This window comes from Canis lupus, chromosome 9, assembly GCF_011100685.1.
Source record: "Canis lupus familiaris isolate Mischka breed German Shepherd chromosome 9, alternate assembly UU_Cfam_GSD_1.0, whole genome shotgun sequence".
NCBI lineage: Eukaryota > Metazoa > Chordata > Mammalia > Carnivora > Canidae > Canis > Canis lupus.
In genome coordinates, this window is record NC_049230.1 from 45,999,729 (window position 1) to 46,017,829 (window position 18,101).

Genomic DNA, 18,101 nt, shown 5'->3' on the forward strand with positions numbered 1-18,101 from the left:
CACCTGTGGGAGAGTGTGGGAGCTGCAGCGACGTGGAGGGTTCCCTGAAGGTTTGCTTAGGGCGCATCTGCACCCCAGGTCTGTGACCTTTCCAAGGGTCTGATGGGAAGGTCTCTCTAGAAACCCTCACATACTCAGAAGGACTTGCATCAAATTCCAAGAGGTTTATGGACACACTCCGCCCTCATCCCCCCAACCCCGGCGTGGACTCTGGTTAAGCACCCTGAATCTGGCTAAACATTTCTCATCTTTCATTTCTCAGTCCAATGATATATTGATAGTCAAACTTGTAATATTTCAATCAGAAATATCCAAGCAAAAAAAAAAAAAAAAAGAAATATCCAAGCAAAAATGTGACCATTCACATCTTTGTCTCTATCAGTAGCTTTATTTTTTCCTTATCAATGTTGTTTAAATATAAGAAAACTCTACCTAAATAGGTAAACATCATTAGCCAAAAATAAATTTAGACTGGGAAAGGCAAAATAACATGATGTTATGCAAGAAGTGACCATTGGGGAAAACTGAGTGAAGATATATGGAACATCCCCGTACTTTTTTTTTTTTTTGGGGGGGGGGGTAGAATAATTTCCGAATAAAAAGTTTTAAATTTTATTTATTTATTTATTAATGAGAGACAGAGAGAGAGGCAGTGACACAAGCACAGGAAGAAGTAGGATGTGGGACTGGATCCCAGGACTCCAGGATCACGCCCTGATCAGAAGGCTGATGCTCAACCGCTGAGTCACCCAGGAGTCCCATAAAAAGTTTTTTAAAAATGGAAAAAAATGGGATGCCTGGGTGGCTCAGCAGCTGAGCAGCTGCCTTTGGCTCAGGTCATGATCCCAGGGTCCTGGGATGGAGTTCCCAATAGGGCTCCTGGCAGGGAGCCTGCTTCTCTCTCTGCCTGTGTCTCTGCCTCTCTCTGTGTCTCTCATGAATAAATAAATAAAATCTTCTTTTAAAAAATTGAAAAGAGGGATCCCTGGGTGGCGCAGCGGTTGGGCGCCTGCCTTTGGCCCAGGGCGCGATCCTGGAGACCCGGGATCGAATCCCACGTCGGGCTCCCGGTGCATGGAGCCTGCTTCTCCCTCTGCCTGTGTCTCTGCCTCTCTCTCTTTCTCTCTCTGTGACTATCATAAATAAATAAAAATTAAAAAATAAATAAATAAAAATAAATAAAAATAAAAAATTGAAAAGAGTTGGGGTGCTTGGGTGGCTCAGTCGAGAGAACATGCCACTCTTGATTTCAGGGTTGTCAGTTCAAGTCTCCTGTTGGGTGCATAGCCTACTAAAAGAAAAAGAAAAAGAGTTCTACTAAGATAAATTGTAAAAAGTTATAATATAACCTAGGATAAATTAATGTGTGAACCAGTGGTTGTCTGTTCATTTTTAAACCAATTTGCTACTAGCCAACTTAAAATTGGATACAAAATGTTTTTTTTTTTAATTTTTATTTATTCATTCATGAGAAACACACAGAGAGAGGCAGATAATCGCAGAAGGAGGCAAGGCAGAAGGAGAAGTAGGCTCCTTGCAGGGAGCCCGATGTGGGACTCAATCCCAGGACTCCAGGATCATGCCCTGAGCCAAAGGCAGATGCTCAACTGCTGAGCCAGCCAGGTGTCTCTGGATACAAAATTTAAAAATTCATGAAAAGGGCAGCCCTGGTAGCACAGTGGTTTAGAGCCGCCTACAGCCTGGGGTGTGATCCTGGAGACCCGGGATTGAGTCCCACGTCGGGCTCCCTGCCTGGAGCCTGCTTCTCCCTCTGCCTGTGTCTCTGCCTCTCTCTGTGTGTGTGTCTCTCATGAATAAATAAATAAAATCTTTTTTAAAAAATTAAAAAAAGGGGGCAGCCCCGGTGGCGCAGCGGTTTAGCGCCGCCTGCAGCCCAGGGCGTGATCCTGGAGACCCTGGATCGAGTCCCACGTCAGGCTCCCTGCATGGAGCCTGCTTCTCCCTCTGCCTGTGTCTCTGCCTCTCTCTCTCTCTCTCTCTCTCTCTCTCTCTCTGCATCTCTATGAATAAATAAATAAAATTTAAAAAAAATTTAAAAAAATAAAAATTCATGAAAATATTCCAAATAAGTAAAGCAGACATATTTGACTGAAAATTACTATGATGATTTTAAGTTAATTTTCCAAATGAACAAAAACAATGACAAGAAAACACAAATTCCCAGAACAGGCTCAAGGTTCAAAAAAAACTCTGAATCGAGCCTGAAAATCAATGATCAAAAATGCTTGGAGCACAAAGAGTTGTCAAAAATGCAGTCACTTGAGGGAGACGGCCAGGAAGTTACCCGCTTTATGTTTATACATAGGAACCCCCATGTGGGATGATTGTCAGCTTCTAGTAGCCCTTAGCCCACTGTCTTCCTTTCTCATGGTGGGAAGAAATCTCCTCAAAGCACCTTCAGAGGGAAGGACTGTGGGGCCAGGTCTTCTTTCTCTGCTCTCTTGGAGTCCACTGCACTGTTTTTTTTTTTAAGATTTATTTATTCATGAGAGACACAGAGAGAGAGAGGCAGAGACACAGGCAGAGGGAGAAGCAGGCTCCATGCAGGGAGCTCGACGTGGGATTCGATCCCGGGTCTCCAGGATCACGCCCTGGGCCAAAGGCAGGCGCTAAACCGCTGCGCCACCCAGGAATCCCAGTCCACTGCACTTTATGTGGGGTCCTTTCAGAAACAGGGACCCAGCTGTAGCTGTCAAGAAGCTGTTGAGGGTGCCTGGCTGGCTCAGTCAGTGGAGCATGGGAATCTTGATCTCGGGGTTGTGAGTTCAAGCCTGATGCTGGGTGTCGAGATTACTTAAAAATAAAATTGAAAGGAAGAAAGAAGGAAAGAAAGAAAGAAGGGAAGGAAGGAAGGAAGGAAGGCAGGCAAGAGAACTGTTGAAACCACGCTGGCCATCATGGCAGTTTCCTGCCACTGCCCCTTGCTCCTGGAAAAGAAGGCAGAGAGCAAGGGCTCTGCAAGCCGCTTTACACCCCAGGATGGTGACCCAATGACCTAGTTTGGAAAACTTTAAGGGGTCGGGAGCAGAGAACTGCTTGGAAAAAGTTCTGACTTCCTCTCTAGGGCTTTTGCAAATCCATTCTTTGAGCCTGAAGTTCCTGGGGGTGGGAAGCAAGTGGTGGTCCCCCAGGGTGATCCCACTCTTCGCCATGGATCCTGTGGGGTGGGGTCTTCCACTCAGGAGACGGCAGCACAGGGCTGAGCTGGGGAAGAGCCTCTACCTTGGACTTGGAAGCACAGGTTTAAATAAGCAGGAGGCTCATTTCTACATCTATAAAATGGGGATTACAATCAAATCTCCTCAGAGGTGACACTTCCCAGTTAGTTATGAGGCTGTGTCTCCCAAAGGGCTTAAACAAATCAGAAATACTACCCAAGTCCCTGGACTTAGGATGGAGAGTGGACGAGGAGGAAACCTCTGCAAGAAGATAGAGCTGAGGCCCGGCTGGAGCCATGTCAGCAGCTGAAGTGGGTCCGCTACTGAGGAAGGTGGGTCTCTGAGTGCAAAGGCCCAGGGGGAGTGGGCCAGAGGAGGCAGCTGCTGACCTGGCCCTGGGAAGGCTGCTGCAGGACAAGAGAGAGGAGCTAGTAACCCAGGGCTGGGCATGCGTCGCCTGTGAGGCCAGGAAGGCCATTCTGGGGACAGGCGGGGGCAGAGACAGGAAGGTCAACCGGACAGATCTGGGATTGGGGGGCAGCTTGGAGGCATGGAGTTCACAGCAGCTGTGCCTACAGCAATTCCTAGCAGAATGACAGTCCCCACCCATCTCCCCTCCAGGGGCATGGAGCCGAGAGCAAAGTGGGGCTCACCTGGGGTGGGTGTGAGCCCCTTCCCATGAACTCAGGTCACAGCTGACAGGGACACAGGTGAGGAGGCGAGCTTGCAGCAGCTTCTGGAAAGAGGGCTGGTGTGGAAATTCAGAAAAGCCTGTATCTTAGGCTTGCAAAGTGCCAGACACTCTGTGGCACTTTAAATGCCACAGATAAAAAGTGAGAGACTCTCCAGGTGGCAGGCGAGAGGAGGGGTCAGGGACCTGGGGCTCCAGGTTTTATAAAGAATAAAAACACCTTGGAGACCCCTATGACCCTGAGTGTGGGGGGAGAATGTCAATGTGGCCTAGCTGGCCTGGAGCCTTGAGCTGAGACACATGCTGGACGGCACAGAATCTGGAGATTAAAGGCTAGCGGCCTCTTCAGAACCTCCGTGGTGCTGGGAGCAGGGCAAATCCTGTTAGGGTCAAGGCTCAGTGGGAAATGCGGAGGCTCAGGACTCAGACCACAATCTGCCCCTCATCATGCACCTGCCAGTGTCCCTGGTGGATGGTCATTAGCGTGTGGGGACAATAGGCTGGCCCTCTGCCCCTCTCCTGACCACCCCTCTTGGAATCAAATAAAAGGGCTGCTATCGGCTAGCAGGTAGGCCCCTTGTAGACGGGCACTCTTGTTCCATGGCATTCCAGGGTCCAGTGGGGCCTTGCACATGCTTGGTGATCAGATCCGTGGACAGCGTGAATGTCCCATGCTCAGTTACATGAGGGACAGTGACAGGATGTGGTGGCTGAGTGATGTAATGTGTGCCTGCAGGTGCAAAATGCCCCTTTCCCTATTGCACCCTCCTGTCTGTCTGCCAGTCTGTCTGCTTCTTTGCCGGCCTCTGACTCTTTGGTGACCTGACAGCCCCCATAGGGCTCTGCTTCCTAGCTCTTGGTGACACTGCAGGTGCGCAGTCTTTGGGGTCTCACTCGGACTTCACCTTTCCTTGCCCACTCAGTGCCCTCCTGGCCCCAGCCCTGCCGTGAGTCCCTTGTGGAGTCATCCTGCAGGCCTCTCCTCATGAAGGAAGTCTTCCTTAGAGATCGTCCCTCACCTCTCTCTCTGGCTGGAGTGGTGAGCAGCCACCTGGATGCTCCGCATCTCGATTCCAGCCAGCTGCACTCGGAGGGCATCACCGTGTAAACTATGACTGTTCCTGTACCTGGGCAGTGGAGGGCTCGTGACCAGGAACCGGCTGGTTGCCAGGGAGGCCTCCTCCCTGCTTAGGCCCCCAAGCACTTGCATTTCCTTCTTCCTTAGAGCCTGCCTCCTGGGGAAATGGTACTTACGGAGATTGAAGAGTTCCATACCTCTCTCACCTGCTCTCTCTTTCCTGAGGCCCTGAGAGGGAGCAGCAGAAGCTGTGGCTGGCAGGGGCCCCCTGAGACGCCCAGGTGAAAGAGGAGGGGTGGCGTGGAGACTTAACCAATTTGGAAAGCACTGTGACCCAAGCACATTTTGCAGCAGTATGTCAGATTCGGCCTTTCAGGCATGCCATTAGTGTGCACGCTGCCACACAGAAATCAGCGTCGCAAAAGGCACAGCCTTCCCCACCCTGCCGGTGCTTAGGAACTAACAGCTCTAATGAGAAATGAGAGCTGAAAGGAGGGAGATGGGGGGCAGGCACATCAGTGCGGGCTGGTGCTGAGTCTTGGAGGAGGCTGACCCACTTCTTTTGGAGGTAAGCGGCCTTGTGGACCAGCCCACTGAAATGTCATTTGAATTAACCACTGCTCCCTGCACGGCGGGGGTGGGGGGAGGTGGGGGTGAGTGGGGGGGTGGGCTCCTTTGTCTCCTCTCCCTTTGTCACTGTGGGAGGGAGGCCTGTCACTGGGGCACCCTTAGTAGTTACTCACTTTGCTTTTCCCTGGGGCATGCCTGGTCCCTTCACCTGGGGGACATTTCAAGCCCCCCCCCCCCAGTCCAGCGGCCCCCTTGAACAAGACAGGTAAGGGACAGTCTAAGGGAGAAGGTGTGGGTGGCCACTCCTTGCACTGAGCCTCCCTTTTTTTTCCTGCCTCTGATGGTGCGGTGAGTTCTTTAGCCAACAATAGATGTTTATATCTATTTTTTTTTAGAGCTTGTATTTATTAACAGCCTGCAAAAGGGGAGACCGCGAGATTTATTCCAAAAGCGCAGTGAGTTAAAAGGGACAATTAGGGGAGCAGAGAGAGAGATGGAGCATGGAGCTGTAAAGTATATTTTAATGCACAATCAAAGGGTTCTTGAGATATTTTCCAAGTTGACAGAAGGGATAAGAAAATTGGCCCATTACACGATGATCGTGGGGAATTGGTGACACAGGGTGGAGTAAGGCTGACATACGAAACTCCTACTTGAGGACGGTGAATCCAGAGAGCCAGACTGGGAGAAGACGAGCCAGAACATGACCATGGCCCAGGTCAGCAGGCTCAACCACACGTGTTGGCCTGGCCCCCAGCGAAATGGGACACACAGCTCAGTCAATCAAGGAGTGTGCACAGGGAAAGGCTGGCACCTCTGGGTCGGTGTGGAGTAGGGCCCCGAGGAGCTGGGTCCCAGAGACAAGTCCTGGCCAGGGACTGGGCGGGGGTGGGGGTGGGGTGGGGGGACAGCCTGGGGAGTTGGTGAGACTATGAGGGAAGATTTGCTGCCGGCTCCAGGGAGCCCTCCCAGCAAATGCATTCTCGCTGACCCTGGGCCCTGAATCTTGTCCTCCAAGAAGCTTTCCTGACCCCCTCCCCCCCCCCCAGGCTCTCTGAAACTTGCCAACAGGCCTTCTGGAACTGCATTTGCCATGGTGGCAGAGTGCTGGGTGATTAGTTAGGTGACAAGTAAACATTTGCTAAATGGGATTCTTGGCTCCCTGGTAATGAACAGCCCCTAGCAGGAGAGAAGAGGGGGAGATACTGTCTGGAGGGTTCTAGGGATTGCTGGTGGTCGGCCAAAGTGGGCACAGGTAGAGGTGGCCATGCCTGGAAGCAAAGGAGGGGCTGAGGGCTGAGCCCTGCATAGATGGTAAAGGAGGGAGCATGGGATACAAAACAGCTATGGGATACTTTCTGGGCTTGGAAGCAGCAGGTGTCTGGGAATGGGACTGTGGCCCAGGCAGATTTCCAGAGAGCACTCCAGCTTGCTGGCACGAGGGAAGAGGATCTGGCTGAGCCGAGGAGGCAAGTTAGGATGATGAAACCCACTGTTGAGGAACATTGGCAAGCATGCCACGAGTGAGGGACACGTGCTTGGAGAGATGCTGGGGGTGTCGGGTAGGGAAGAGGACCACAGAAGGGGCCAAACCTCCACTGCAGAATCAGAATCCAAGTCCCTGAGTAGGGTTCCCCCCAAACTTCCCCTTTCCAGGCTCACCTCCCACGCCTCCCCCACACAGGGTTCCCAGTCCTCAACTCACAGCTCTCTGCTGATACCCCAAGCCAGCATGGTGCTGCTGTAACCCTCCAGCCTTCTGCCTCAAATACTCCCCACACTCTGCTTTGGCTACCTCCTCATCTTGCTAGAGCCAATGGGTGTCACCTCCTTCTGGAAGTCCTCCTGGACCATCCTTACCCCAGCTGACTTTCTCATGGGCAGCACTAACATACGTATTTCCATATCTAGGCCCTGCATTCCTTATAGGAGAGTCACATTTTGCCACTTTTATGTCCCCAGAGCCTGGGCCAATGGCTGGCACCTATACGCTTTTGATCAGTACTTGTTGAATGAAGGATAAGGAGCCAACTGAGCTCTGAGGTCAAGGGAAGAGCCTCTGTGGAGAGCTGCTGAGCCGCCCAGCCCCTCCCACAGACCCTCTCCCCAAGAGAAGACAGCTGGGGGCAGGGGGTAAGGAGAGAAGAGGAGATGGCTGTTTTTCAGGGAGCAGGGAAAGTATTGAGTGAAAATGGCAGAGGGACTGGCCCCATCAGGAACAAAGGAAGGGTGGCCTCAGCCCCTGGGAGGAGGACAGGATTCCCAGGGGCAAGAACCCACATCTCCCAGCCCTGAACCACCAGGAGGGACCTATGTCTGGTGAACAGAGAGGTCTAGCCACTGGCTCAGTCAACTTGCTCTGGTGCTTTGGGCAATGGTGTCATCATACCTGCGTAGCATGTGAGCTGCTGAGTGACAAGTGATGTCATCCACAATAGAGCTGCTTTCATTGCCTCTACCCCTTAGAGGAGAAAGCTGCTAAAAATACACCTGGCTGCCTGAGCCCCTCTGCCTTGCCTCTAATACCAGTCGGCAACCAGAGACTGTGCTGCACTTGATAGATGCAGATCATTTGTAAAACATTAGCATTTCTCATACTGACATTTCACTTTCATATTACAGGATCTAAATCTTCTAAAAAATTTTAATAAAGTGCTTGGACTCTTGATTTTCCCACTGAGGACTTTGCTGTCTAAAGTTGGAAATGAGGGATCCCTAGGTGGCACAGCGGTTTGGCACCTGCCTTTGGCCCAGGGCGCGATCCTGGAGACCCGGGATCGAATCCCACGTCGGGCTACCGGTGCATGGAGCCTGCTTCTCCCTCTGCCTGTGTCTCTGCCTCTCTCTCTCTCTCTGTGTGACTATCATAAATAAATAAAAATTAAAAAAAAAAAAGTTGGTGGGATCCCTGGGTGGCGCAGCGGTTTGGCGCCTGCCTTTGGCCCAGGGCGCGATCCTGGAGACCCGGGATCGAATCCCACGTCGGGCTACCGGTGCATGGAGCCTGCTTCTCCCTCTGCCTGTGTCTCTGCCTCTCTCTCTCTCTCTGTGTGACTATCATAAATAAATAAAAATTAAAAAAAAAAAGTTGGAAATGAAATCAACAACAGAACATCTTCGGGTTCTAAGGGACAGCTGGGCCCTGGCACCAGCCCCTGGAGAGCACACTGCCCTCCGTGCACATCATTTAGCGCATTTCAAGCCTTGTACCGAGGAGGATTGTTCCATCACGCCTGAAAACACAGCCCTCCCTCTCTATCTGGAGAAGGGACTTCGTTCTCTGAAACAAGAGAGGCAGGTGTAGCCTCCAGACCCTATTTGCTGCCATCCGGGGTGCAGGGGGTCCTTGGCCTCCTGGAAACCCTCTCTGGGTCCCAGGAACTGGCAGCTCCTTTCCAGCCACTCCTGAGCCCTCGAAGATTCGACAGCTCTGCTGCTGCGGCTGAGGCTCTTGGGAACAGGCCAGGAAGGATCCAGGACCAGCCCACTCCAGGAAGAGCCACAGAGATTGGGCCGACCCAGCACAGCCAGAGTTGTGGGAAGTGAGTCATGTTCTATGAGGGTGAGGGAAGAACCATGGAGCAGAGAACGTGTTTGTGTGTGTGTGTGTGTGTGTGTTCGCATGCGCGTGCACACATGCATCCCGTGAGTCAGTGTGCCCCTGCCCCATATGGCTCCTCCTGCCAACAAACGTGCTGTGCCCGGCCAGCCTCACCCACCCCCACAAAAGCCTGGGATCTGCCACCACTTCGGGAATGCAGGGTTAGGAAATGAGAAACAGAGTTCTTGTCCAAGAGAAATTTTTTTATTATTACTTTTCTTTCTTAATTGGATTCGGTGTTTCTTGCTCCTCACACACATCCTCTCTGGTGGGAAATTCAGGTTTGTGCAAAGCTCAGAGGAGATGGTGCCTGCTGGGGCACTGGCCAGCAGCATGGCCAACCTTGACCGGGGTCACTGTCCCCTATCTGGGCTTGCCTGCTCCATTTCCTGCATGTTCCCACTCCTGACCCCTGAGTGTGGCCCACCCCTTCTGCCTCTGCCTGTCCCTGGGCATCTGCAGAAGGGCCAGGCGGGATGGGGCCTTCGTAATGCAGAAGTGCCTGAGATGGTTCTCGAAATGCCCTCTTTGTCCCCCTTCTGCTAAGGCCACCTGATGCTTTCCCTCCTGCCGCCTACACAGGATCCTTGCTGGGATGGCCATCAAAGAGCCTCAAGGAAAAATTCAGCAGTTGAGCCATGCTGGAGGCCTGGGCTCATGCCCGGAGTCTCCCAGGCCTGTCCAGACCGTTGCTGGCAAAACGCTAGGCTGATGACACTGCCCAGCCTGTTGGGCTAACACTGTGGATGCTACCTGCCCGTCGACAAAAAAGACCCTAAGCCCCTCTTTTCCCTTCTCCATCCAGTCCGTCCCCAGGGCCTGGCTCCCTGATGTCCAATGAGCTGCTTCTGGCTTCTCACCTTGACGATAACACCTACAGTGAGGGTGACAGGGTGCTCTGGGGTGGCAGCCAGACTTGTGTTGCGTATAAAAACAAGGTGATGCTCTAAACATATAAGAAGATTGGTCCCCTGAAGTGATTCTTGCTGCCTCCCCTTCTTCTCCATGGCTCTTCCCACTCACCCTTTGCCCTAGGCCCTGGCAAGCCCAGGTTACATGGGGACTATTGTTGCCAAGTTGAGATTCTAGACAAAAATCCTCTTTTCTTGCTAGAAATCACCAATACAATCCTTAGTTCAACAGATAATAGTTTTCCGCATAGTTTATAAACATGAGAAGACATACAGTTTGGTAGGAGAGTGGGGCAGGAGACCTGTGCATTTGTGTGTATATATATGTAGAGAGTGTGTATATATATATATAAGTGGACATAGTTATAAAACTGCACCTCCTGTGAGAAACTCACTGCACTTGATGCAGTTCTAAATTTCAGCCTCTGATGCTCTTTCCTTTGGTAATTGGTTCTTGGAGCCCAGCAGCTGGGCCTAGGTCAGGGTTGCCTGAGACATCAGGAATGAGAGGCGTTATCCCCAAGGAAGGGACTAAGGGTTGGATTCAGGGCAGGTTGACTATGTGGCCTCAGGCAAGAGCGAAAATGCCACCTGCCCCTGTGCTCCCAGATGGCTGGTCTACCCAGCCTCTTGGGTGAGCCTCGTCTGTTCTCTGAGTCCTGCTTCCTCCGGGAATGGCGGGGAGCCCTTCAGACCCCTCCAACGACCGGGATTCCACAGAGCCCAGCTCCTGCGGGGCACTGTCCCATTGTTGCTAATGAAGGATTCCTTTTGCGTGCTTTAACCACCTTGCTGGATGGATGCTGTCCATGGGCATTCAGCAGGGCCTGGCTGGGACAGCTGGGTTGTGATGTACTAATCCCTTCCCACTCAGAGCTGTACACTTTGGGTTTATAATCCACTGGGCAGGGCCCAGAGAGCAGCCGAAGGCTATACCAGCCTTTGCCTGAAACCCAGCAGATCCTCCGCTTGTTAAAAAAAAGAAAAGAGATTCTGTTCCTTGGTGGATACGTGGCAGTGCTGGCTGCTGGCGCCCCAGGTCCTCAGCGGAGAGTGACCACCAGCCCCAGTATCCAGGCCAGGAGGGAGGCTCCCAGGGAACTGCCCGAGGAAGCCTGCTGCACCCCGCTGGGGGCACGGATGGGGGTCCTGCGGGCACACTTGCCCCTCCTCTTGGGCCGCATGGTGGGCATGATGTCAAAGCTGAACTTGTGCTGGTAGTCGGGTGCGTAGTCCTGCAACTCGGAGGCCTGCTTCCCGGTGCCCGCCTTGGACACCTGGTTGCGGTTCCTGTGGCTGGTGCAGTTCTTGCCCGGCTTCCTGTAGCCCGGGCGGGAGCCGGGCAGATGGCCGTGTGCGTGGCCCCTGTCCCTGGCAGGGCCGCGGGCCGGGTAGTGCTCCTTCCGGGCAGCCCTGTCGGTGGTGGTGAGCGTGTGAGACTTGATCTGGTGCGGGGATGCCGGCCCCGTGCAGTTCCGGAAGTCGTCGGCCCTCAGCAGCTTCAGGTCCTGGCCCTGGCGAGCGTCGGGGGACGCACAGGGGACGGCAGAGCTGGAGCCGCGGAATCTGCGCAGCCATTCCCACAGGGAGCGCGCCCGGCAGCCGCAGTCCCACGCGTTCCCGTTGAGGCGGAGGAACTCCAGGGCCCCCAGGGGCGCCAGACAGTCGCCCTGCAGCTCAGAGAGGCTGTTGTTGAAGAGAAAGAGAGTGGTCAGCCTGCGGAGGTCGTGGAAAGCCTTAGGGTGCACCCACTGCAGCTGGTTCTCGTGCAGCAGCAGCCGGTCCAGGTTCACCAGTCCCCGGAACGTGTCCTGGCCCAAGCTCCACAGCTTGTTACCGTGGAGAAACAGGTGGCTGAGGTTGACCAGGTCCACAAAGATGTCGTCCTGGAGGTACTCGATGTGGTTGTCCTGCAGGTAGAGGTACTGCAGGCTGTGCAGTCCGCTGAAGATGCCCGCCGGCAGGGCGCTGAGCCCACACTTATAGAGGTAGAGGGCGTGCAGCTTCACAAGGCCCTGGAAGGTCTCTGGCGCCAGCGTCCGCAGCTGCCGGTTGTCGCCCAGGTCCAGCTCCTCCAGGTGCACGAAGCCCTCGAAGGTGTTGGGGTCGATGAAGGTGATGTTGTTGGAGTAGATCCACAGGGTGACCATAGCGGGGCTGAAGTGGCCCTGCTGGAGGAGGGTGATGCGATTGTTCTGCAGGAAGATGCGCTCGCTGTCCTCCGGGATGCCCTCGGGGATGGCGGCGAAGTTGTGCGCCTGGCAGCTGACGGTCATGGGGGCCGGGTAGCACACGCAGTCCCGCGGGCAGCCGCCACCCAGGGGCAGCTCCCCCGCTAGCAGCAGCAGCAACAGTTCCACACAGCACCCTGGCGGGGAGAGAGAGCACAGCCAGGTCAGGGTGGGCCGGGGTTGGGGGTGGGGGGCGGGAGGCGGGGACGGACGGACGGACCGACTGACGGACCCACGGGAAGCGGGGCTGGTGGGCGCGCCCCCAGCCTTAGGCCAGGCTCTGTCCCGGGCTGTGCCTAACTCAGTGGTCTGGGATCGGAGGCCCCTGGGGGAGGCTCCTGCTGGGGGGAAGGCAGGAGCCAGGCCCAAGGCGGGCCCCCCCGAGTGAGATCGCACTCTGGCGCCCCACCCCTGCCGAGGGTTCTAGCCCCCGCCGCCCCCGCTACTGCGAGGAGAGCTCCGGGCGCGCTCGGGGCGCCCGCGCGGTACCCTCAGCCCCGCCCCGAAAGCCTAGCCCCGCCCCCTGGCTCTCTCCCGGGAGCTGGAGTGGGGCTCACAACCCAGGGCCGGGGCAGCCAGCGTCTGGTTCCCGTCCCAGCTCTGTCACTTGCTCTCATAACAGCACACGATCACAGAGTGATTCAGACTCCGGGTCTAACAAAGTAAATATATGGAGGCCTGGAGAGTCTTTTTATTTATTCTAACAAAGCACGCATGCAAGGGACGCCTGGGTGGCTCAGTGGTTGGGCGTCAGTCTTCGGCTCAGGTCGTTATCCTGGGGTCCCCAGATGAAGTCCCGTCGGGCTTCCCGCAGGGAGCCTGCTTTTCCCTTTGCCTGTATCTCTGCCTCTCTCTCTGTCTCTCATGAATGAATAAATAAAATCTTAAAAAAAAAAAAAAAAAAGGGACGCCTGGGTGGCTCAGCGGTTAAGCGTCTGTCTGCCTTTGGCTCAGGGTGTGATCCTGGTCTCGGGATCGAGTCCTACATCGGGCTCCCTGCGAGGAGCCTGCTTCTCCCTCTGCCTGTGTCTCTGCCCCTCTCTGTGTATCTCTCATGAATAAATAAATAAAATCTTTTTTTTTTTTTTAAGAAAAACTCATGCAAGACACCGAAGTTCATCTCAAAAGATGTCTCATTATGGTGCCTCCTGTGACAGCTCACAGTGTGCCTCAGTTTCCTGGTTTCTAAATAGTACTAGTTGTCCCTTGCGGTGCTGTGAGGATGTGTGAAGGGGACACGCATGTGTGGAGGACTGGGGGAGACACCCGGGCTGCCTGGCTTTGGGGCCCCCAAGGCGCCACCAGAGTGAGGTTGCCCCCATCGGGTCCACCTTCTGGCCCCTCTCCTCTCCCCACCTCACTCCCAGGCTGTGTGCTCCCAGGCTGTGGTTGTAAACCAGGCCCTGCCTCCCGACTAGCCGACTGTCCAGAGCATTTCCTCGGTAGCTTCCCTCTAATTGGGCATTAATTAGGCATTCGTTAATGGATCCTTAAAATAATTTATTTTCGGATGTGTCCAGCCTGTGGTCGGATAATAGCCCCGTGCTCATTATCGGAGCAGCCTCATTAAGGAGGATCATCATTACCTGCCTTTTCCCAGGGTCGCAGCCGCCCCGGGCTGCCCGGCAGGCGCGCCGGCGAGTGAGGACAGGCTCCAGGCGGGTAGACTCCCACCCTGCAGGGCCAGGCAGCCATCTCCTCCGGGCCCAGGTTGGCCTCTTGCCCGTCCCTTCCAGCTTGGTCAGCCAGGCCTCTCCGGGGAGGCTGGGGCAGGAGGCAGCTCAGTGGATTCCTGCTGTCAGCTTGGCCCAAGCGCGTAGGAAGAACCAACACTCCCCACCACTCCGACCGGCCGGCTCCCAGCCTCCCAGCCTCCCCCCAACCCCAGGCCAGGCTCCCAGGCCTGCTGCCGCCCTAGCCTCCTGGCCAGTCTGGGGCAGGCCTAGCCACCACTGCCACCCCGTCATTCTTGGCAGAAACAGCATCGTAAATAAGTGACAGTTCCCAGCTGTTGGGAGTTATGGGCTCCCAGAGAGTGGCAGCTGCTTCCCGTCCCCCTGTAATCACCCGGCTTCCACCAAACGTTTCCAACATAAAAATCATCGCATATAATTTCGTTTTTGCATAATTGGGTTCAGTTGTGATTTCAGAGCAATTATGACCTCGGTGGCGGTGGCGGTGGCAATGCAGCTGTGAGGACCCTTTCTGGGAAGGGCCACACTTTATGTGGTTCCTGCAGTCTCAGTCACCACTACCACTGGACAGCCTGCAGGCTAAGCCTGAGGCTGGTGCCTCCTCAGTTTCCCTCTCTGTAACACGGGTAGGAGATGGTTGCTTTGCCAGTGTGCCCCATGTGGAGGCTGGGGTCTGACCTCCAGGCCCTCGCTGCCCACCTCAGTTTGGTAGGGGGTCCCAGCTGTGCAGGGGGAAGCAAGAGCGTGAGGGGCCAGGAGCCTGGACCCCAAGCCCCAGCTGACTGTCAGGGAGCCTGCGAGATGCCTTGAGCCTCCAAGGCCTGGGTTAGGAGGAGGGAGCAACACATGCTGGCTTCCACAGAGACTGATACCCCCTTTCCTCTCAGCTGGCACCCCTTACCCCTACCCAGGCTGCTGTCTCCCAGGAACCTTGCCCCAGGGCAGCGCGCCCACCCTGCCACTCTGGGGGAGTCCAGGGTGCCCCTCCCAGCTCACAGGCATTCACAGCCCTCACTGTGTTGAAGGGGACCAGGCCACGAGCCGTGTTTGTGGGACACAGTGCCACAGCAGACCTGTGGGGGTGGTGCTGCAAAGAAAAAGGCTTTTCCCGCCCTTCAGTCTGGCAGCAGAGAGACACTGGCCGTGGGGGCAGGGGTAAGCTGTGTCAGGCTCAGCACTAATACCACTCCATATTTGTGCAGCTTATGAAGTTTACAAGTGCTTCTGCTTGCGCTCCTCTGATCCTCGGCATTACTGTGTGGTGGTGGGGGGGGTTCTCCTGCCCCTTGGCCTGGATGGGGGCAGACAACCTTCTACCTGCTGTTGTGGCTATGTCTCTGTAAGGTCCTGGAGTTGGGCTTCTCTGAAGTGTCCCCAGAGAAGCTAGGGCCTCATGGAGAGCCATAACCCGTCCTTAGGTGCCCCAGGGAAGGTGGGGGTTCAGGGAAACTAGGTGGAGATCCTAGTTTGGGTGAAAAAAACCAAATGCCCATAAATCTAGGCTGAGCAGCCAGCATATGAACACACTTCGGCAGGTGTGTGGGGTAAAGGTGGCCCCAGGGCAGGAGCCCCCTATGCACTTTCTATGAGAAGGGTCCAGAATGGATCCCTGGGTGGCGTAGCAGTTTGGCGCCTGCCTTTGGCCCAGGGCGCGATCCTGGAGACCCAGGATCGAGTCCCACATCGGGCTCCCGGTGCATGGAGCCTGCTTCTCCCTCTGCCTGTGTCTCTGCCTCTCTCTCTGTGTGTGTGACTATCATGAATAAATAAGTTAAAAAAAAAAAAGAAAAAATTAAAAAAAAAATAAAATAAAGGGCGCAGAAGGAGGCAGGGACCCCAGCCAACCACTTGGAGCTCTCTCCATCCTTCAGTACTGCCCAGCTGCCAGGGATCCAGGCCAGGGATGCTGCCCTCGCACTACCCCTGCCTCCTTCCACTGGGCACTGGGATGGGTTTCAGCTGATTCTGCTTCTCCACCCTGGAAGCTGGTCCAATCTGCAGGGGCCTGGACCAGCCCTCCCAGCCAAATTCACCCACCTCCTGCACCCCTGCCGGAGCCAGTGGGTGCCCTGATCCTGGATCGTCACCCTGTCACCCTGTCGGGTTTCTTCCCAGGGAAGCTGGTACTCCCGTCACTGTACCTCCTCCTGTGTCCCTTCCATGAGCTGGTGGGAGCTCTGACCCACTGATTGCCTGGTTAATTTACTAACAATGAGGCTGATGCCTTTGCCATGCACTTTAGGATTGCAAATTAGCAGCCATGTAAGTCTCTGTGGAGGAGCCTTGCACCCCCTCCCATCTGCCTCCTCAACCCTCTCCTGGGTGGGGCAGGGGTTGCTCTGACTGAGGGGGCTGAAGAGAGCACAGCTGGGCCTCATCCTCACTTCCTCTGGCTCTCCTCCCCCTCTCCTCCAGGACTGCACCCGTCTGACTGCTCCGCTGTTCCCAAACCTCATGGCCTCCCACACATCTGAGCTCACCTGAGGCTCTGCAGCCTCATTCATTCCTTCCTCCATTCAATCCTTGCTCTGAGCCCTGGAGTGTCCAAAGTGCTAGGGCAGGGAGGAGCCTTGGGATGAACTGGGCAAGCCCTCAGGGGTTCATTAGCAGATAGGGGCACTCCCAATCCCAGGCAGTCTGGCCAGGTGCCGGGGCCCAGAGTAGGCACCTAAGGGTGTGTGTAGGGGGAAGCTCAGGGAAGGTCCTGCTACCTCCTCCAGAAAGCCTTCTGCTCCTCTGCTAGTATAGAGAATACACAGAAGAGTTGTATTGTTTACATGTCTTCCTTCCTGCAAATCCCCAAACCCTTCACCTGCTGGGCAGGGACTTGTGGGGGAGGGGCGAGTGACCTGAGTATGGGCAGCACCTCACCCAGTCTACTTAGCCACCCCAGATGCGCTTGTGAATGGTCCTGTGGGAGCCGGACCTGGTGGGATGGGTGGGAAGGGCATAACAGACAGAAGGCACAGCATATGCAAAGGCACTGAGGTGGGAAAACAGGCACTGTGTCCCCATCTTACCCCAGACGCCTTCTCTAAGTAGCCAGAGCTCCCAAAGAAGCTGTAACACCAGCTCTGCTAGGCTGGGGAAACCCAGGCCTGGGGAGGCCAGAGTGGTGCCCAGTGAGACTAGTACTGACAGGACCTCTGGTCCAATCCCAGGCCACATGGCCAGAGTGGCAGGGGTGGCAGCCTGCCCACCCTGGAAGCAGGAGGGAACAAACCAAGGAGGACCCTGTCCTAAACACGCAGTAGGTTCTTTATATGGAATCCTCAGACCACCACACCACTGCAGAGGAAATGAAGCACACGGAGGGAAGAGACTGGTTAAGGCCACACGACTGGTGAAGGGGGTGGTGGAACAGGCCTCATCCCCTGACTCCAAATCCAGGAGATCCCCATTGCATGGAGAAGACCAGCCTCATCTGAGGGCTGAGCAGCCCTCTCTGGCCCCAAGGTCTCAGCCTCCCTCTGACCTGAGTCTGGAACCTGCGGCACCAAAGGGGCCACCTTTCCCTACACCTGTGCATGGACATCCCTGTGGACTGGAATCCCCTAAAGGCCCCTGGGCAGGTCTATGGGGCTCTCTGAGCTTTGGAGACTTGTCAGCCATGTGGCCAATCCTGGCTCTGCAGCCCATCCTCCCTCTGAACAGGGCTGTGCTCCCCCCCACCCCTGCCCTGCCCCAGCCTTGCCAGCTGCTCTTCCCCAAGCTAATCAATGCTAACCAAATGGCTCCGTTGGTCACATAACAGCCTCAGGCCAGGCCGGCTGCGCTCACAGAGCTACTGGCGCCCCAGGCCACTTGGCACTGCCCCTCCATGCCACACCCAAGTGCAGGCCACTCCCCATAGCATCGCCCCCGCCCCGCCCCCCAGCCTAGCCCAGCCCTGGAGACAAGGACGCTAACCCAGGGAAGCTCGGCTTCCCTGCTTGTCCCCCACTGAAGATGCCTGTGACGCAGGCACCTAGATGCCTCCTCTACGTCTCCATCTGGCAAACACAGTCTGTCCAAAGGTGAGCTGCTGCTCCTCCACCGCCTCAGCCTCCTCCACATGCATCTTCTCTGTCTCAGGTGAGGGTGGCACCTTCATTCTGGCTGCTCAGGCAGGAACCTCAGAGTCCTGCCAACTCCTCTCTCTCACCT

At 55.2% G+C, this 18,101-nt stretch overlaps 1 protein-coding gene across 3 annotated transcripts in view; it reads right to left on the bottom strand.

Moving 5' to 3' along the window:
• Nucleotides 1-9,301: 9,301 nt before the first annotated feature.
• The window catches only part of RTN4RL1 (reticulon 4 receptor like 1), a 72,123-nt gene continuing 63,323 nt past the window's right edge, over nt 9,302-18,101 (bottom strand). For 2 of the 3 annotated variants that reach the window (XM_038548497.1, XM_038548498.1), the window contains exon 2: nt 9,302-12,398. In XM_038548497.1, the coding sequence (XP_038404425.1) occupies nt 11,074-12,398 (1,325 nt within the window). In that variant the 3' untranslated portion in view covers nt 9,302-11,073. Of the gene's footprint in view, nt 12,399-13,847; nt 14,134-18,101 lie in introns of those variants that run through there. The other variant, XM_038548496.1, reaches the window with a different exon arrangement.